Source organism: Salmo trutta, chromosome 3, assembly GCF_901001165.1.
Source record: "Salmo trutta chromosome 3, fSalTru1.1, whole genome shotgun sequence".
NCBI classification, from domain to species: Eukaryota; Metazoa; Chordata; class Actinopteri; order Salmoniformes; family Salmonidae; genus Salmo; species Salmo trutta.
The window spans coordinates 71,399,527-71,416,395 of record NC_042959.1 but is presented as its reverse complement, the minus strand read 5'-3'; the positions used below and the strand labels follow the sequence as shown (position 1 = coordinate 71,416,395).

Sequence of the window (16,869 nt, the reverse complement as noted above, 5' to 3'; positions counted from 1 at the left end):
CTTGAAGTTGGAAGTTCCACCAAGTTGACAACATTAAAATGGCCCTCAGTGGCGCTGCCCATGCTGATATAGCCTTTTGGCTACTAGAGTCCTCTTTCATTCTCTATGAAATAATAGGCAACTGGGCCTGTACAGGAAGTAGACAAAACCTAAACGAACTCTCTTGTTTCAGCTAGCCTGGGTGCCAGTCTATTTCTACTCTCTTGTGAACTCTAAATGCCATAACTCCTTATTGAATTGGCATGCCAAATGTTGGCTTAACAATGACAGCACTGGAGTTGACATGAGCACAAACCAATCTGGGACCAGGGTATGTTTGGTGTGAAACATTTTCATGAAACCTTTTAGATGGGTGCAGATGTAGGAGAGAATAAAGGTATTTTTTATACTATTGGGATGCACACATAGAAAGTCTCTTCGTCTCCCAAGACCATCGAGGTTACCATCGGTAGCCTAATTCGCTCTAAACAGGCATTTAAACCGCTCAGACTTCCCGGCACTTGGTTTGTGCGTTTTAGCACAACCCCGTGACTGTTTCTCTCCCAAATTACTGGGTGATTTCTGTTCATCCATCCACCTCCCTCTTGCCCAAAACGTTGACTGTCAACAAACGAGCGAGCGTGCCGGCGTGACGCGGATAGAGCCCGCGTGCGGTGGCGTGCACTGTTGAACCCAACCTGCTGATTTAAAAGAAACAGGGACAGCAAATACTCCGCACCTACACCGGGGAGATACGACTAACTGTGGCGAGGATGGCGTCACGTAGCCTGGGGCTGCATGTAGCTCGCAAACAGGACGCTGCCAGAAGCGGAGCTGTGGAGAGGAGGAATCTACTGACTGTCTGCAGGTAAAAGAATGCTCGGCTTGATTGTGTTAATTTACTAATTGGTGAGCTGATAAATGACCGCATTCTCACGCAACTGGGGATTGTGTGTGGATGCTGTTGAAGACGGTAGGCTAATTGGTGGTATAGGCTATATTTCTAAATAGCGCACATAACCGACCATCCTTTGTCTTGCTTCAGTGGCATCGCGTTTACATTACAGTATTGATGGTGTTATATCGACATGAACTGTAGCCTATAACGCCGCACTAGTTCTGGGGTTCTCCAATGGTCACACACACACACACACACACACACACACACACACACACACACACACACACACACACACACGCACGCCTCCGCCACCTATGTGCCTTAATCATTAATGGAATCACAGTTACCTTCATTCATTAGGTGCCCAACTCAATACCGGTATAGTCTATAGATTTCACATGAACGAAGACAATTCAACACAGCTATGAATTGGCACGGAACTGTGCAATGTGTGACGATTTAATTAAACTATTAATCTGAAGTCTCATGTTCTTCGAACAGTATAAATAATAATAGTTTGGTGGGTGCTTATATTGGTCCCATTTCCCACATGTGAAAGTGTGTGTTTTTGATGTCGTTCTCTGTGGATAAAATGCTGTTGAACGCCCTATCAAGTATAGCTCCATCAGACCCAGCCGTATGCCCCCTGTGGTTCTAGTGAAGAGAGATTGGGTAGATATATGCTACATACTCCCACTCAATCAGTAGACACACGAGCCCCTTTTTGCTGCTCCCACACATGACCACTGGTGTATCGCCATTAAAGATCACTGGTATCAGAAAGCAGGGAGTCCCCAGGGCTGGGGTTTATGTTCATGGAGAGGTGGTGTATCTCATCTCCAAGCCATGGTTGGTGACTGCTGAGGAAACCACAACAGAGTTATCAGGCTTTGTTATCCCTTTCTGGAGTGGCTTTTCACAACCTCTGTCAGTGTTTTGTCCAGGAATTTCACTTTTCTAAAAGATTATTTAATGTGCAGTTGTTGTGATATTATTTAGTTGGTTTGGTGAACTATGCTCACGTGGTGTGTAACCTTGCCTGATTCCCAAAGACTCTAATGCTAATGCCTAGGCTTTCTCACTGAGCTAAATCCAGAGCTATAAGGTTCTATCTGTATTTTGTCCAGATTGAGTTATTGACATAGCCTTGTTCTGTTCAATGTTCTCTACCTATATAGTAGTCTAAATACCCCAATTCATGTTAAGTGCAACAGAATACAAGATAAAAATCGCTGACACCTTTCAAACCAATGAGGGGTCGGAACTATAAAGCCAATTATCTCAGAATCATCATTTTGAAGATAGAACCTTATAGTCCCAAGCTCTCAAATTCTTAGTTGATGTATGCAGAGCACTTGGGTTCAATATTGGTTAGTTTATAGTGAGCAACTGCTCTGGTCTTAATACTCGCTTTGGGTCATCAGGACCGACTCTGCCTAAACCAATGATCTGAATAATGAAAATATAAATCCTGTGGCATGAGTTCAGATCCAATCAAACACTGCTGCAGAACATGAATCGATACAGTTTAATATGCAGACAAGGCTGTGAAGTTCCTGTGTCCTCATCACTAAGGAATTATCATGGTCCACATGTAACAGTGTAGGTTCCGTCCCTCTCTTCGCCCCAACCTGGGCTCGAACCAGGGACCCTTGCACACATCAACAACTGACACCCACGAAGCATCGTTACCCATTGCGCCACAAAAGCCGCGGCCCTTGCAATGCAAGGGGAAACCCTACTTCAAGTCTATTAGCGCGCACCACCGCTAACTAACTAGCCATTTCACATCGGTTACACACACACACCAATACAGTTGTGAAGAAGGCACGACAACGCCTCTTCCCCCTCAGGAGGCTGAAAAGATTTGTCATGGGATCTCCGATCCTCAAAGTTCTACAGCTGCACCATTGAGAGCATCTTGACTGACTGCATCACCACTTGGTGTGGCAACTGCTTGACGTCCAACCGGAAGGTGCTAGGGTAGTGCGTACGGCCCAGTTCATCCCTGGGGCTGAGCTCCCAGCCATCTAGAACCTCTATACCAGGCAGTGTCTGAGGAAGGCCTTAAAAATGGTCAGACTCCAGCCACCCAAGTCATAGACTGTTCTCTCTGCTAACGCATGGCAAGTGGTACCGACGCACCAAGTCTGGAACCAACAGGACCCTGAACAGCTTCAAGCCATAAGACCGCTAAATAGTTGGTCTGGGTAACTATTGGTTAACTATTTAACTATCTGCATTGACCTTTTTTGCACTAATTACGCTGCTGCTACTGTTATCTATCCTGTTGCCTAGTCACGTTATACCTACCTATACATATCGAACTCCTTTACCTCGTACCCCTGAACATCCACTCAGTACTGGTACCACGTTACTCATTGTGTATTTATTCCTTGTGTTGTCTTTTTCTATAATACATTTTTCTCTCTGCATTGTTGAAGGGCCCGTCAGTAAGCATTTCACTGTTAGTCTACACCTGTTGTTGTTAGCAAAGCATGTGACAATTATTTTTGAATGTCATCTACCATGCTCTGGGAACTGTCATTTCTAATCACTGATGGGGGGGGGGGGGATGTATATGGACAACCGTAACCGCTATAGGTCTGAACCTGTTGATGAGGATTCAGTGGTACACAGGGTAGACGGGCACTCATTTAAGTTCTCCTGAGACCTCTGAGCACCTGTCTACATGTCATCAGATCTATGTGTGCCTAAATGCCTACTTAGAAGTGGAGGAGTAGGCCACTAAAAGCATCTGGTGATGCATGCTGTGTTTATTCTCTTTCTCTCACTCTCTCGGTCTCCTCTCTGCCCCTCCTCTCTCTGTCTCCTCTCCCTCTTAATTTAAGGGGCTTTATTGGCATGGGAAACATATGTTTACATTGCCAAAGCAAGTGAAGTAGATGATAAACAAAAGTGAAAAACAATAAAAATTAACAGTAAACATTACACTCACAGAAGTTCCAAAAGAATAAAGACATTTCAAATGACATTGTCTATATATAGTGTTGTAACGATGTGCAAATAGTTGAAGTACAAAAGGGAAAATAAATATGGGTTGTATTTACAATGGTGTTTGTTCTTCACTGGTTGCCCTTTTCTTGTGGCAACAGGTCACACATCTTGCTGCTGTGATGGCACACTGTGGTATTTCACTATGTAGGTATGGGAGTTTATCAAAATTGGGTTTGTTTTTCGAATTCTTCGTGGATCTGTGTAATCTGAGGGAAATATGTGTCTCTAATATGATCATATGTTTCTTGACACTCTGAGGTCATTAAAGATCCCATGGCACTTATCGTAAGAGTAGGGGTATTAACCCCGGTGTCCTGGATAAATTCCCAAGCTGTCCCTCATACCATCATGACCACCTAATCATCCCCAGCTTACAATTGGCTCATTCATCCCCTCCTCTCCCCTGTAACTATTCCCCAGGTCGTTGCTGTAAATGAGAATGTGTTCTCAGTCAACTTACCTGGTAAAATTAAAAATAAATAAATACAATTAAAATATCTTTGGCAAGAGTTTAGGAAGAGCAGCTTAGTTTCCACCTCATTTTGTGGGCAGTGTGCACATAGCATGTCTTCTCTTGAGAGCCAGGTCTGCCTTCAGTGGCCTGCCTTCGGTGGCCTTTCTCAATAGCAAGGCTATTGTCACTGAGTCTGTACGTAGTCAAAGCTTTGCTTAAGTTTGGGTCGGTCACAGTGGTCAGGTATTCTGCCACTGTACTCTCTGTTTAGGGCCAAATAGCATTCCAGTTGGCTCTTTTTTTTTTGCTAATTATTTCCAATGTGTCAAGTAATTTATCTTTTTTGTTTTCTTGTGATTTGGTTGGGTCTAATTGTGTTGCTGTCCTGGGGCTCTGTGGGGTCTGTTTGTGAACAGAGCCCCAGGACCAGCTTGCTTAGTGGACTCTTCTCCAGGTTAATCTCCCTGTAGGTGATGGCTTTGTTATGGAAGGTTTGGGAATCGCTTCATTTTAGGTGGTTGTAAAATTTTACATCTCTTTTCTAGATTTTGATAATTAGCAGGTATTGGCCTAATTCTGCTCTGCTTGCATTATTTGGTGTTTTACGTTGTACACTGAGGTAATATTTGCAGAATTCTGCATGCAGAGTCTCAATTTGGTGTTTATCCCATTTTGTGAATTCTTGGTTGGTGAGCAGACCCCAGACTTCACAACCATAAAGGGCAATGGGTTCTATAACTGATTCCAAGTATTTTTTTTGCCAGATCCTAATTTGGTATGTCGAATTGTATGTTCCTTTTGATGGCATAGAAGGCCCTTCTTGCCTTGTCTCTCAGCTCATTCACAGATTTGTGGAAGTTACCTGTGGCCCTGACGTTTAGGCCGAGGTATGTATAATTTTTTGTGTGCTCTAGGGAAATGGTGTCTCTAGATGGAATTTGTATTTGTGGTCCTGGCGACTGGACCTTTTTTGGAACACCATCATTTTTGTCTTACTGAGATTTACTGTCAGGGCCCAGGTCTGACAGAATCTGTGCAGAGGATCTAGGTCCTGCTGTAGGCCCTCCTTGGTTGGTGACAGAAGCATCAGATCATCAGCAAACAGTAGACATTTGACTTCATATTCTAGTAGGGTGAGGCTGGGTGCTGCAGACTTCTAGTGCCCTCGCCAATTCATTGAGAGATATATATATATATATATATATATATATATATATATATATATATATATATATATATATATATATATATATATATATATATATATATATATATATATATACAGTTGAAGTGGGAAGTTTACATACACTAAGGTTGGAGTCATTAACTTGTTTTTCAACCACTCCACAAAGTTCTTGATAACAAACTAGTTTTGGCAAGTCGGTTAGGACATCTACTTTGTGCATGACACAAGTAATTTTTCCAACAATTGTTTAGACAGATTATTTCACTTATAATTCACTGTATCACAATTCCAGTTGGTCAGAAGTTTACATTCACTAAGTTGACTGTGCCTTTAAACAGCTTGGAAAATTCCAGAAAATGATGTCATGGCTTTAGAAGCTTCTGATAGGCTAATTGACATAATTGGAGTTTATTGGAGGTGTACCTGTGGATGTATTTCAAGGCCTACCTTCAAACTCAGTGCATCTTTGCTTGACATCATGGGAAAATCAAAAAGAAATCAGCCAAGACCTCAGAAAAAAATTGTAGACGTCCACAAGTCAGGTTCATCCTTGGGAGCAGTACACGTTTGACCACGTGTACTATTGTTGTACAGATGAACAAGTATAAACACCATGGGACCACGCAGCTGTTATACCGCTCAGGAAGGAGACGTGTTCTGTCTCCTAGAGATGAATGTACTTTGGTGCGAAAAGTGCAAATCAATCCCAGAACAACAACAAAGGACCTTGTGAAGATGCTGGAGGAAGCAGGTACAAAAGTATCTATATCCACAGTAAAACGAGTCCTATATCGACATAACCTGAAAAGCCACTCAGCAAGGAAGAAGCCACTGCTCCAAAACTGCCATAAAAAAGCCAGACTACAGTTTGCAACTGCACATGGGGACAAAGATTGTACTCTTTGGAGAAATGTCCTCTGGTCTGATGAAACAAAAATACAACTGTTTGGCCGTAATGACCATCGTTATGTTTGGAGGAAAAAGGGGGAGGCTTGCAAGCCGAAGAACACCATCCCAACCGTGACGCATGGGGGTGGCAGTATCATGTTGTGCGGGTGCTTTGCTGCAGGAGGGAGTGGTGCACTTCACAAAATAGATGGCATCATGAGTCAGGAAAACTCTGGATATATTAAAGCAACATCTCAAGACATCAGTCAAGAAGTTAAAGCTTGGTCACAAATGGGTCTTCCAAATGGACAATGACCCCAAGCATTCTTCCAAAGTTGTGTCAAAATGGCTTAAGGACAACAAAGTCAAGGTATTGGAGTGGCCATCACAAAGCCCTGACCTCAAGCCTATAGAAAAGTTTTTGCCAGAACTGAAAAAGTGTGTGCGAGCAAGGAGGCCCACAAACCTGACTCGGATACACCAGCTCTGTCAGGAGGAATGGGCCAAAATTCATTTAACTTATTGTGGGAAGCTTGTGGAAGGCTACCTGACATGTTTGACCCAAGTTCAACAATTTAAAGGCAATGCTACCAAATACTAATTGAGTGTATGTAAACTTCTGACCCAACTGGGAATGTGATGAAAGAAATAAAAGCTGAAATAAATCATTCTCTCTATTATTCTGACATTTCACATTCTTAAAATAAAGTGGTGATCCTAACTGACCTAAGTCAGGGAATTTTTACTTGGATTAAATGTCAGGAATTGTGACAAACCGAGTTTAAATGTATGTAAACTTCTGACTTCAACTGTATATCTGAGAGACTCTGGGTTGAGGTCAGTGATAAAGTAGTCTAGGGATGAGCTATAGGTGTACCTACCGTAGGAGTCCCCTTGAAGCCTACCATTGCCTATGTACATACCATACCCAGCGTGCAACAGCGCTACAGGAGTTGTGGCCCATTTTTGTGCCTAGGGAGGCATATGGGGGAGGGAATTATCTTTATTTAGCTAGGCAAGTCAGTTAAGAATAAATTCTTATTTACAATGATGGCCTACCCCAGCCAAACTCGGACGATGCTGGACCAAATTGTGTGCTGCCCTATGGGACTCCCAACCACGGATTCGAACAAGGTACTGCAGTGTCTTAGACCACTGCGCCACTCGGGAATGCTGTCACCTCCAGGTAGGCGTTTGTCCCCCTGTGTGCTGAGGTGTCCGGTTCTGGCATTTAGGTCGCCACAGACAAGTACATGTCCCTTTCCCTGGAAATGATAGCGTCGACATCCCGCAGGGGGAAATCTGTCTTCATTAAAGTATGGGGATTCTAGTGGGGGAATTTGGTATGTCTCCCTCTCTCTGTGTATGTAATGGAAAAAACTGGAACCTTATTGCCTGTCCTGTTTAGATAAAGCTTCGTCTGCTAAGTCACCCCACTGCCACTTAACCTGCTACTGTGTGTCTGTGCAGTATAAGCCCCACAGCACAGAGATGACGGTTGCATCTTTGTCTGACCAACATGGAAATGAGGCCATTTAAGACCCTGTATTCCAGAATCAACACACAGTCATTTCCTGTGTTTGCTTCATTCCATTAAATCTCCTTGGTGCTTAATAACCTAGACACTAATTAGAGAGTATCTCTGGTCAGGAGCCTTATCGTTGTTGTCATGCCTCAGTCTGACCTCTGTGCAATCTACCTATATGCTTATATGACAGTGTTTTTTATTTGTATATTGTCAACGCTCCACTGATAGTGTGCAGTAGAGATTGTGTTTCCTAAAGCCTGTAAATCATCTGTTCAGTCAGAGATGATCTCCTCTCCCTAGAGTCACATTTAACAGCATGTCAGAGAGAAACGCTCTGATCCGGTTGGAAACCAGTGCAGACTCCGTTAACTGTGTGTGTGCAGGTTTTCAGTGAAGACGTTGATTGACCGCTCCTGTTTAGACACGATAGACGACTCATCTCCAGAGTTCACCAACTTCGTCTCCATCCTGGAACAGATCCTCAGTCACAGACTCAAAGGTAGAGTAACACACACACACACACACACACATGCTAAAAGCCCTTCCCATCTGGACCACTGCAGGGTTGCTGGGTATAGGAGTCAATATGCCAGCTATAAATGTAGCAATCTCATTCTCTCTCTCCCTTCTTTCTATCTCTCCCTCCCTTCTCCCAGGTCAGACTACGTGGTTTGGTTATGAGACTCATCGTAGTTTCTGGGACTATGTGAAAGCAGCCTGCAGTAAAGTCTCTCACAGCTGCATCCACAGCATTGAGAGCATGGAGAATGTACGCTCCTCCAGAGCTAAGGTGTGTGTGTGTGTCTGCACGAGAGAGAGGTTGCTGGTTACACTGGAAAGCCTTGAGCCATGGACTTTAATGATAACATCAATATTCCCACTGATCTAAAACACACAACTCTCTCAGCCTTTTCTGCTGGATGAAATTACACACAGAACAAAAGACAGCTTTGTTCAGAAGCTTTAAACAATAAATACTGTAGTGTTGTCCAAGAGAACGCCACCGCTCCGGCACAAGCACACACACGTACGCACCCATGCATGCACACTTGCGTGCAGGTGCACAAACTCAATCAGCTGACTGTGGCTAAGTAGGAAGGGCAGTATGTATTTGTATTATAATGATGTCTGTTTTAAAGAGCTACTATGCAGGTCTGATGTATAATGGAAACTTAAGCACTGTGTGTGTGTCCACAGGGTCGGGCGTGGATCAGACTGGTGCTGATGGAGAAGAGGCTGTCTGAGTACATCTCCTCCGCCCTGAGGGACTTCAAAACCACCAGGTCTTTCTCTCTGACACACACACACACACACACACACACACACACACACACACAATGGCAATACAAAACACCAGACTGAGTTGTGTTGGTTTTAGGTGTTCTGAGGATGGAGCTAGTGTGTGTGTGTTCTGAGGATGGAGCTAGTGTGTCAAATCAAATTTATTTATATAGCCCTTCGTACATCAGCTGATATCTCAAAGTGCTGTACAGAAACCCAGCCTAAAACCCCAAACAGCAAGCAATGCATGTGAAAGAAGCACGGTGGCTAGGAAAAACTCCCTAGGAAAAACTCCCTAGAAAGGCCAAAAACCTAGGAAGAAACCTAGAGAGGAACCAGGCTATGAGGGGTGGCCAGTCCTCTTTTGGCTGTGCCGGGTGGATATTATAACAGAACATGGTCAAGATGTTAAAATGTTCATAAATGACCAGCATGGTCAAATAATAATAATCATAGTAGTTGTCGAGGGTGCAACAAGCACGTCCGGTGAACAGGTCAGGGTTCCATAGCCGCAGGCAGCACAGTTGAAACTGGAGCAGCAGCATGGCCAGGTGGACTGGGGACAGCAAGGAGTCATCATGCCAGGTAGTCCTGAGGCATGGTCCTAGGGCTCAGGTCCTCCGAGAGAGAGAATTAGAGAGAGCATATTTAAATTCACACAGGACACCGGATAAGACAAGAGAAATACTCCAGATGTAACAGACTGACCCTAGCCCCCCGACACATAAACTACTGCAGCATAAATACTGGAGGCTGAGACGGGAGGGATCAGAAGACACCGATGATACCCCCGGACAGGGCCAAACAGGCAGGATATAACCCCACCCACTTTGCCAAAGCACAGCCCCCACACCACTAGAGGGATGTCTCCAACCACCAACTTACCGTCCTAAGACAAGGCCGAGTATAGCCCACAAAGATCTCCGCCACGGCACAACCCAAGGGGGGGGCGCCAACCCAGACAGGAAGACCACGTCAGTGACTGTACCCACTCAAGTGACGCACCCCTCCCATGGACGGCATGGAAGAACACCAGTAAGCCAGTGACTCAGCCCCTGTAACAGGGTTAGAGGCAGAGAATCCCAGTGGAGAGAGGGGAACCGGCCAGGCAGAGACAGCAAGGGCGGTTCGTTGCTCCAGCCTTTCCGTTCACCCTCACACTCCTGGGCCAGACTATACTTAATCATAGGACCTACTGAAGAGAAGTCTTCAGTAAAGACTTAAAGGTTGAGACTGAGTCTGCGTCTCTCACATGGGTAGGCAGACCATTCCATAAAAATGGAGCTCTATAGAAGAAAGCCCTACCTCCAGCCGTTTGCTTAGAAATTCTAGGGACAATTAGGAGGCCTGCGTCTTGTGACCGTAGCGTACGTGTAGGTATGTACGGCAGGACCAAATTGGAAAGATGGGTAGGAGCAAGCCCATGTAATGCTTTGTAGGTTAGCAGTAAAACCTTGAAATCAGCCCTTTCCTTAACAGGAAGCCAGTGTAGGGAGGCTAGCACTGGAGTAATATGATCAAATTTTTTGGTTCTAGTCAGGATTCTAGCAGCCGTATTTAGCACTAACTGAAGTTTGTTTAGTGCTTTATCCGGGTAGCCGGAAAGTAGAGCATTGCAGTAGTCCAGCCTAGAAGTAACAAAAGCATGGATTAGTGTGTGTTCTGAGGATGGAGCTTGTGTGTGTGTGTGTTCTGAGGATGGAGCTTGTGTGTGTGTGTGTGTTCTGAGGATGGAGCTTGTGTGTGTGTTCTGAGGATGGAGCTTGTGTGTGTGTTCTGAGGATGGAGCTTGTGTGTGTGTGTTCTGAGGATGGAGCTTGTGTGTGTGTGTTCTGAGGATGGAGCTAGTGTGTGTGTGTTCTGAGGATGGAGCTAGTGTGTGTTCTGAGGATGGAGCTAGTGTGTGTGTTCTATGTTATGTGTAGGAGATGGTATGAGGATGGGGCCATCATGCTAGATGAGGAGGCGGGGCTGCTAGCAGATACACTCATCGGTCTCAACACCATTGACTTCAGGTACTCGTATCATACTGTATATTATTTATAGTGTTGCTGAGTCAGAGCTCAGGTTATACAGTAAAGGTCTCAATTAAAGTATATTTTCCTCTGGTGGCTAGCTTCTGTCTGAAAGGGGAGGGGCTGAATGGAAGCTGCCCAGCAGTGATTGACTATACGCCCTATCTGAAGTCGATTCAGAGGTATGTGGGATTCAATCTTTTAGTCCTTTACCTGCTAGTATGTACCCTTCCCCCTGTATGTGCCCTATAAATTGAACTCCTACCCCCTCTGTAGTATCCTCTGAAGTGTGCCCTTTCCCCCTATGTAGAGAAAACAGCATCAGCAGTGATGAGGAGGAGTTGAGGACCCTGGGGAGCAGCGGCAGCGAGAAGAACACCCCTGAAAAGATGGCCGCCAGCACTGCGGAGGCCATCTTAACTGAGCAGAGCAGCTGGGTCTGCAGGTGTAAACGACTCGAGCAGAAATACCGCATGGCACTGGAACAGAAGGTAACGTCTGTGTGTGTGTATTGTACGTGTGTGTGCTGCAGAACACTGTATTGCACTATCGAATGCAGGTGTATTTGTGCATGAGACACTGAGACTGTGAGGTGTCTGTGGAATAATTGGAAAGTTAGAAATCAAAATGTCAGGCTAACTGTCAGTGCTCTGTTGAGGAAATGGAAACGCACACAGCTTGATATCATCCGTTCCATCCTCACCAGAGTACAAATCTATAGTGCCTCCTTTACCAAAAACAAGTAAAGATTTTTGTTATCTGTTTTGCTACTGCAAAAAATGCAATAATGCAACAACTCAGTGTGTGTGTGTGTGTGTGTGTGCTCCAGTGTTATCTGGAAGAGATGGTTCGTCTGAGAGAGGCCCAGCTGTCTCAAGTGATTCCTCAGAACAAAGCTCTTCAGCAGAGACTAACAGACACACACCTCTCACACACACTGGAGAAGGAACAACTAGAATACATCGTACTGGAGCTCCAGGACCAACTGTGAGTTTGTGTATCTGTGAGTGGGTGGAATGACCAGCTGTGAGTGTGACATTTTAACCACAGCGAGAGGGCCAGGGAATGCAGGAGTAGTGCACACAGCTATGTTTTACTATACTTGTGAGGACTTCTTGGGGACCAACAACCTTAATTCCTAAACCTAACCCTAATTCTAAACCTAACCCCTAAGACTAAAATGGTTATTTTCACAAGTGAGGACCTGAAAAATGTCCCCACTTCTCTGAGGACTTACAGGTATAGGAAAGTGTGTGTGTGTGTGTGTGACGCAAGGTTGTTGTTGTTATTATTATTATTATTATTAGCTTGAAGCTTGTTATTTGAAGTTCAGTTAGTTTTCTGATCCACTTGACCTTTTAATTTATTTTATTTTATGAAGAAAACATTTTTGTTTTGGTATTATTTACAGAGTAGCCTATGCCACTATGGGCCTGTGATAGGTCAGGTCATAGGTTAACCTCTACATGATCGGTGTGTGTCCCTCCATGGGACGGTTGAGCTAATTAGCATGAGGTTGTAAGTAACAAATAAATTCCCACGACATAGACATATCTGATATGGGCAGAAAGCTTAAATTCTTAATGTAACTGCACTGTCCAATTTACAGTAGCAATTACAGTGAAATAATACCATGCTATTGTTTGAGGAGAGTACCCAATTATGAACTTGAAAATGTATTAATAAACCAATTAGGCACATTTGGGCAGTCTTGAACAGATATGCAATGGTTCATTGGAACAGTCTACACATACACTGCTGACATCTAGTGGCCAAAATATTCGAAATTGCGCCTGGGCTGGAATAATACATTATGGCCTTTCTCTTGCATTTCAGAGATGGTTAAAAAAAAAGTGCATGGTTTTTTTTTTTTCTTATCTTTTACCAGATATGTGTTATTCTTTTACATTAATTTCACATTTCCACAAACTTCAAAGTGTTTCCTTTCAAATGGTATCAAGAATATGCACATCCTTGCTTCAGGTCCTGAGCTACAGGCAGTTAGATTTGGGTATGTAATTTTAGGCAAATTGAGGGTCAGATCCATATGAGGTTTTTAAGTTAGATTTAAAGGTAGACTCAGCAAGCTGACGTAGATGCACCGTGTACACAGTAATAGTGTGTCAATTTCCACTACTATGAGCGTTGGAGCGTGAGGCTCAACTTCTCCTCTGTTTTGGTCCCGTAGCTACCATGTTGCATCGTGCAAATCTCAATGGCCGTGTTAGAGCGGATCACTTTTGTCACGCCTTTCAAAGTGCGTTGCATTGTCGGTGAAAAAATGGTCTGACTTGCGCCTACATGTCAACTGAATGAACATTACAAAAATATGATCAAAGGTCATTGACTGCAGTCGACTGCAAGTTTCTGCTCTTCACCAACTTAATTCTGCAGCCATCGCCTGTATTGTGGGAAGCTCTATTGCCAACCAATCATTAGGGTGTTTTTGTTTGACCCACGCGAACGTGACCAAAGACATGACTGAAACAGGAACCAATTTGCCGCGATGTATGTATACAGTGGATATATATGTATATGTGTGTGCTATTTGAGCCTCTCTCACTAATTGATTGTACAATGTACACTATTATACTATGGTTTGAGTGTGTGATATGGGGAATAGATGTTTTCTTTATAATGTCTAAATAAACATTTTATAAACGATGGCAACACAGCCATGTTGATCTGAGCCTTGCTGTTGGAAAACCACATTACTTTCGGCTGTCGCAGATGCATCTCCCCTGACTTCACTCCTCGACTTTTGTCTACAGTCGGTTGCTTTCGGCCTTACCGCTCAAACGCCCCCAATATCTGCGGTGCTGTCATCTTGCTGAATCTGAACCTTTAAATATCGCTGTGGCCTGCCAGATTCAGAAGCTTAAACCCCATTCTATTTTATTTGAGTTCATTTTGGAGTCAAAGATAATAGTTTGTTTTTCAAACAGGTTTGTTCATTTTATTTCAGTTTAGTTTTCTTTCATCGTTTGTTTACTGTAATAACCTTGGTGTGATGACTTGGCCTGGGTGAATCATCAGAGGAGATGGTTTGGAGGAGGTTGGTTTATCACTGAGAGAGTCTCTAAATTAATGGTGTGATCAACTTGATCTCTTCCTTTCCACCCTCTGATCAATATTTTAATTTGGGTTGTGAGGATTTCCTTAGCTTTCCAAATGCTGGGGTTGAAACTGCAGTCATCTCTCAAACCAATAATCAGTCAGGGGTATGGATTTACAGACACAACAGAAGAGATTACAGAGAGAGACTGGGATACGTAGCATAGTTTGGGACAGAATGTTCCAGGAACACAATATGAGTAGCTAGTGTCTTGACAGTAGAGGTTTATGTCTTCGTGTATATTTCATCCTGCTCAAGGACGGTGCTGAAGAACCATGACTTGAGGTCCAGACAAGAACTGACCGCACATCTGACCAATCAGTGGCCTTCACCCGGTGCCATGGATACCAATGCTGTTGCCTTGGATACCATGCTGTTCAGGAATAGGGTGGGGCAGTGGGAGGAGTATGTAAACAGGGATAAATTCCTATTCCACGACTTCCTCACTTCCTTACACGCCATAGTATGATTTAATACGGTCCACCCAAATGTGGTGACAGTTTATTTATATATATATATATGTGAAGTGCTGTGAAAAAAAATATGAATTTTAACATTCCAAATGGTTAGTCCAATGTAACCATCACACTATTTAGATGTATCCAGAGAGTCCGCTCTAATGTCTCTGTGTGTGTTCTACAGGAAGAGTTTCCAGAGTCTAGAGCAGCTGTCCCAGACCTCTCTGGAGCCCTCACACACACTCAACCTGGACACTAGACCAGCCAGCTCACACTGGCACCACCATGGTGTGTGTGTGTGTGTGTGTGTGTGTGTGTGTGTGTGTGTGTGTGTGTTTCTGTGCTATTCCCCCACTACCAATAAGTAATAGTTATTTTGTGCATGTGTTAACCCCCTCTTCTGCTCCCCAGGGAAGGAGGACACCCCCTCTCTGATAGGTCTGTGTGGGTCTCTGCAGTCAGTAGCCAGCAATAAATCACTGGCCAGCCTGAAGTCCAGTGAGTGTCTAGCCAGCCCCACCACAGAGATGACCAGTCCTGACCTCACCCCGTCCGTCCTAGAACCAGAGACCAAGAGACCCAGCACATGGTTTGGAGAAAGGGAGCCAGATGATTTGGATCCTGGAATTGGAACTCAGCCTTTTTGAATAACATTCCTCCTCAACCCAGAGATCTAACCTCGTCCCCAGGCTCAATTGATAGATTACCAGAGATGCAACACAGGTCGTAGAATCAGACAACTGTGCATAGAGATTTATTTATTGGAATTTCTATGACTAAATCACATGGAATCTGGATCCAGGAACTCAAGAGTTTTAAAGGAATATTGAAGAAGGAACTCATAGCTCAAAACATGGGAGCCGCAGTCAATCATTTGGAATTTACAACCCGAACTGACCCTGGAACCAGCGCTTCAGTAGTCAGTCCTTCAATGTGCAGAGCCGTTGGAAAAACCAGGACTGTATTGACCAGGACCAACCTCATGTTTATTTATTAGTTTGTTGTATATCTGCACGATGGGAAAACAACTGCATAGTTGAAAGCCAGTTCCGGGTAGGCATACTGTTGTCACCTATCTTATGTGTTCAGATCACTGCAGACCAAGGACAACACCACTTGACACTATTGGGATGCAGCCCTTTTGTTGTCACTTAAAGTGGAGGTCTTTCCCCTGGCCAGCAGGGGGTGTTATATCACAAGATGTCTAGAACCACAAATGGTGCTGTGTTTTAGTTAAAGTATCTTTGACCTCTAATTCAATTTGATGGACTCCTCATGATGTAAACATGCTCAGCATCCCAGAGATTGACACAACCTGAGGAATTGCTTTGTTTAGGGAGGGGTAAGGAGTGTTGAAGGTTAGGGTTTGTTTCTCAACAGTGTTAAAGCCTGTAGACTAGTGGCTCTGTTCATGCCTCATCAACTTGCAGGTGTTGTCCTGTTACCCTGGCAACTTAAGTGAGCTCTACTATAGATGGCCATGGTGGGTCAGACTCAGCCGGCCAAAGAAATACATCTCAAAGAACAGACATATTTAGGTATTGTATTCCTGCCAGAGGACTGGACTATCCTCATTATTTATAAGTCTTTAGTGTAATCATGCTTCCATGTTGAAGGGCCTTGAAATATCTAGAGGAGAACAGTGTTGCTTTTATGTCTTCTGTTTCTACGGTCAATCCTCTGTGGTATCTGACTTGCAGCCATAATCATATTATTGATGGCATTGAATGTATCTCATAAACTATCAAAATAAAATAGCACACTCTATATATAAACTCCCAGTAATTTATTGGGTATTTACCAATGTTTAGGCATCGATGAGCCTTCTTCAGGCACAGTGATGGCGACACATTGGTAAATACCCAATAAATTATTGGGAGTTTATATATGTAGTGTGCGACTTTATTTTGATAGTTTATTTGCCGTTAGTCAGCACCTCCACACAAATACATTTTTCTGGGTGTTCGCCGGCGAATGTTTTTTTTTTTTAATTGAATGTATTTCATCCACAATACGTTTTGGATTTAACTGCACAGTATTATGTTA

At 43.8% G+C, this 16,869-nt stretch overlaps 1 protein-coding gene across 3 annotated transcripts; it reads left to right on the top strand.

Moving 5' to 3' along the window:
• The first annotated feature begins 638 nt into the window (after window positions 1–638).
• On the top strand, window positions 639–16,679 carry LOC115187285 (RUN domain-containing protein 3B). Of its 3 annotated transcripts, none has more exons than XM_029746363.1 (11): window positions 639–847; window positions 8,338–8,453; window positions 8,611–8,744; window positions 9,152–9,237; window positions 11,161–11,250; window positions 11,352–11,432; window positions 11,561–11,741; window positions 12,080–12,237; window positions 14,624–14,753; window positions 15,008–15,111; window positions 15,235–15,371. In XM_029746363.1, exons 1-10 carry the CDS (start codon window positions 753–755, stop codon window positions 15,080–15,082), a joined length of 1,146 nt encoding a protein of 381 aa, XP_029602223.1. In that variant the 5' UTR covers window positions 639–752; the 3' UTR covers window positions 15,083–15,111; window positions 15,235–15,371. The 3 variants fall into 3 exon arrangements, with proteins under 3 accessions (XP_029602223.1, XP_029602216.1, XP_029602220.1); XM_029746356.1 differs by having other exon boundaries at window positions 640–847; window positions 14,624–14,770; window positions 15,235–16,679; XM_029746360.1 differs by lacking the exon at window positions 14,624–14,753 and having other exon boundaries at window positions 643–847; window positions 15,235–16,678.
• Window positions 16,680–16,869: the final 190 nt, after the last annotated feature.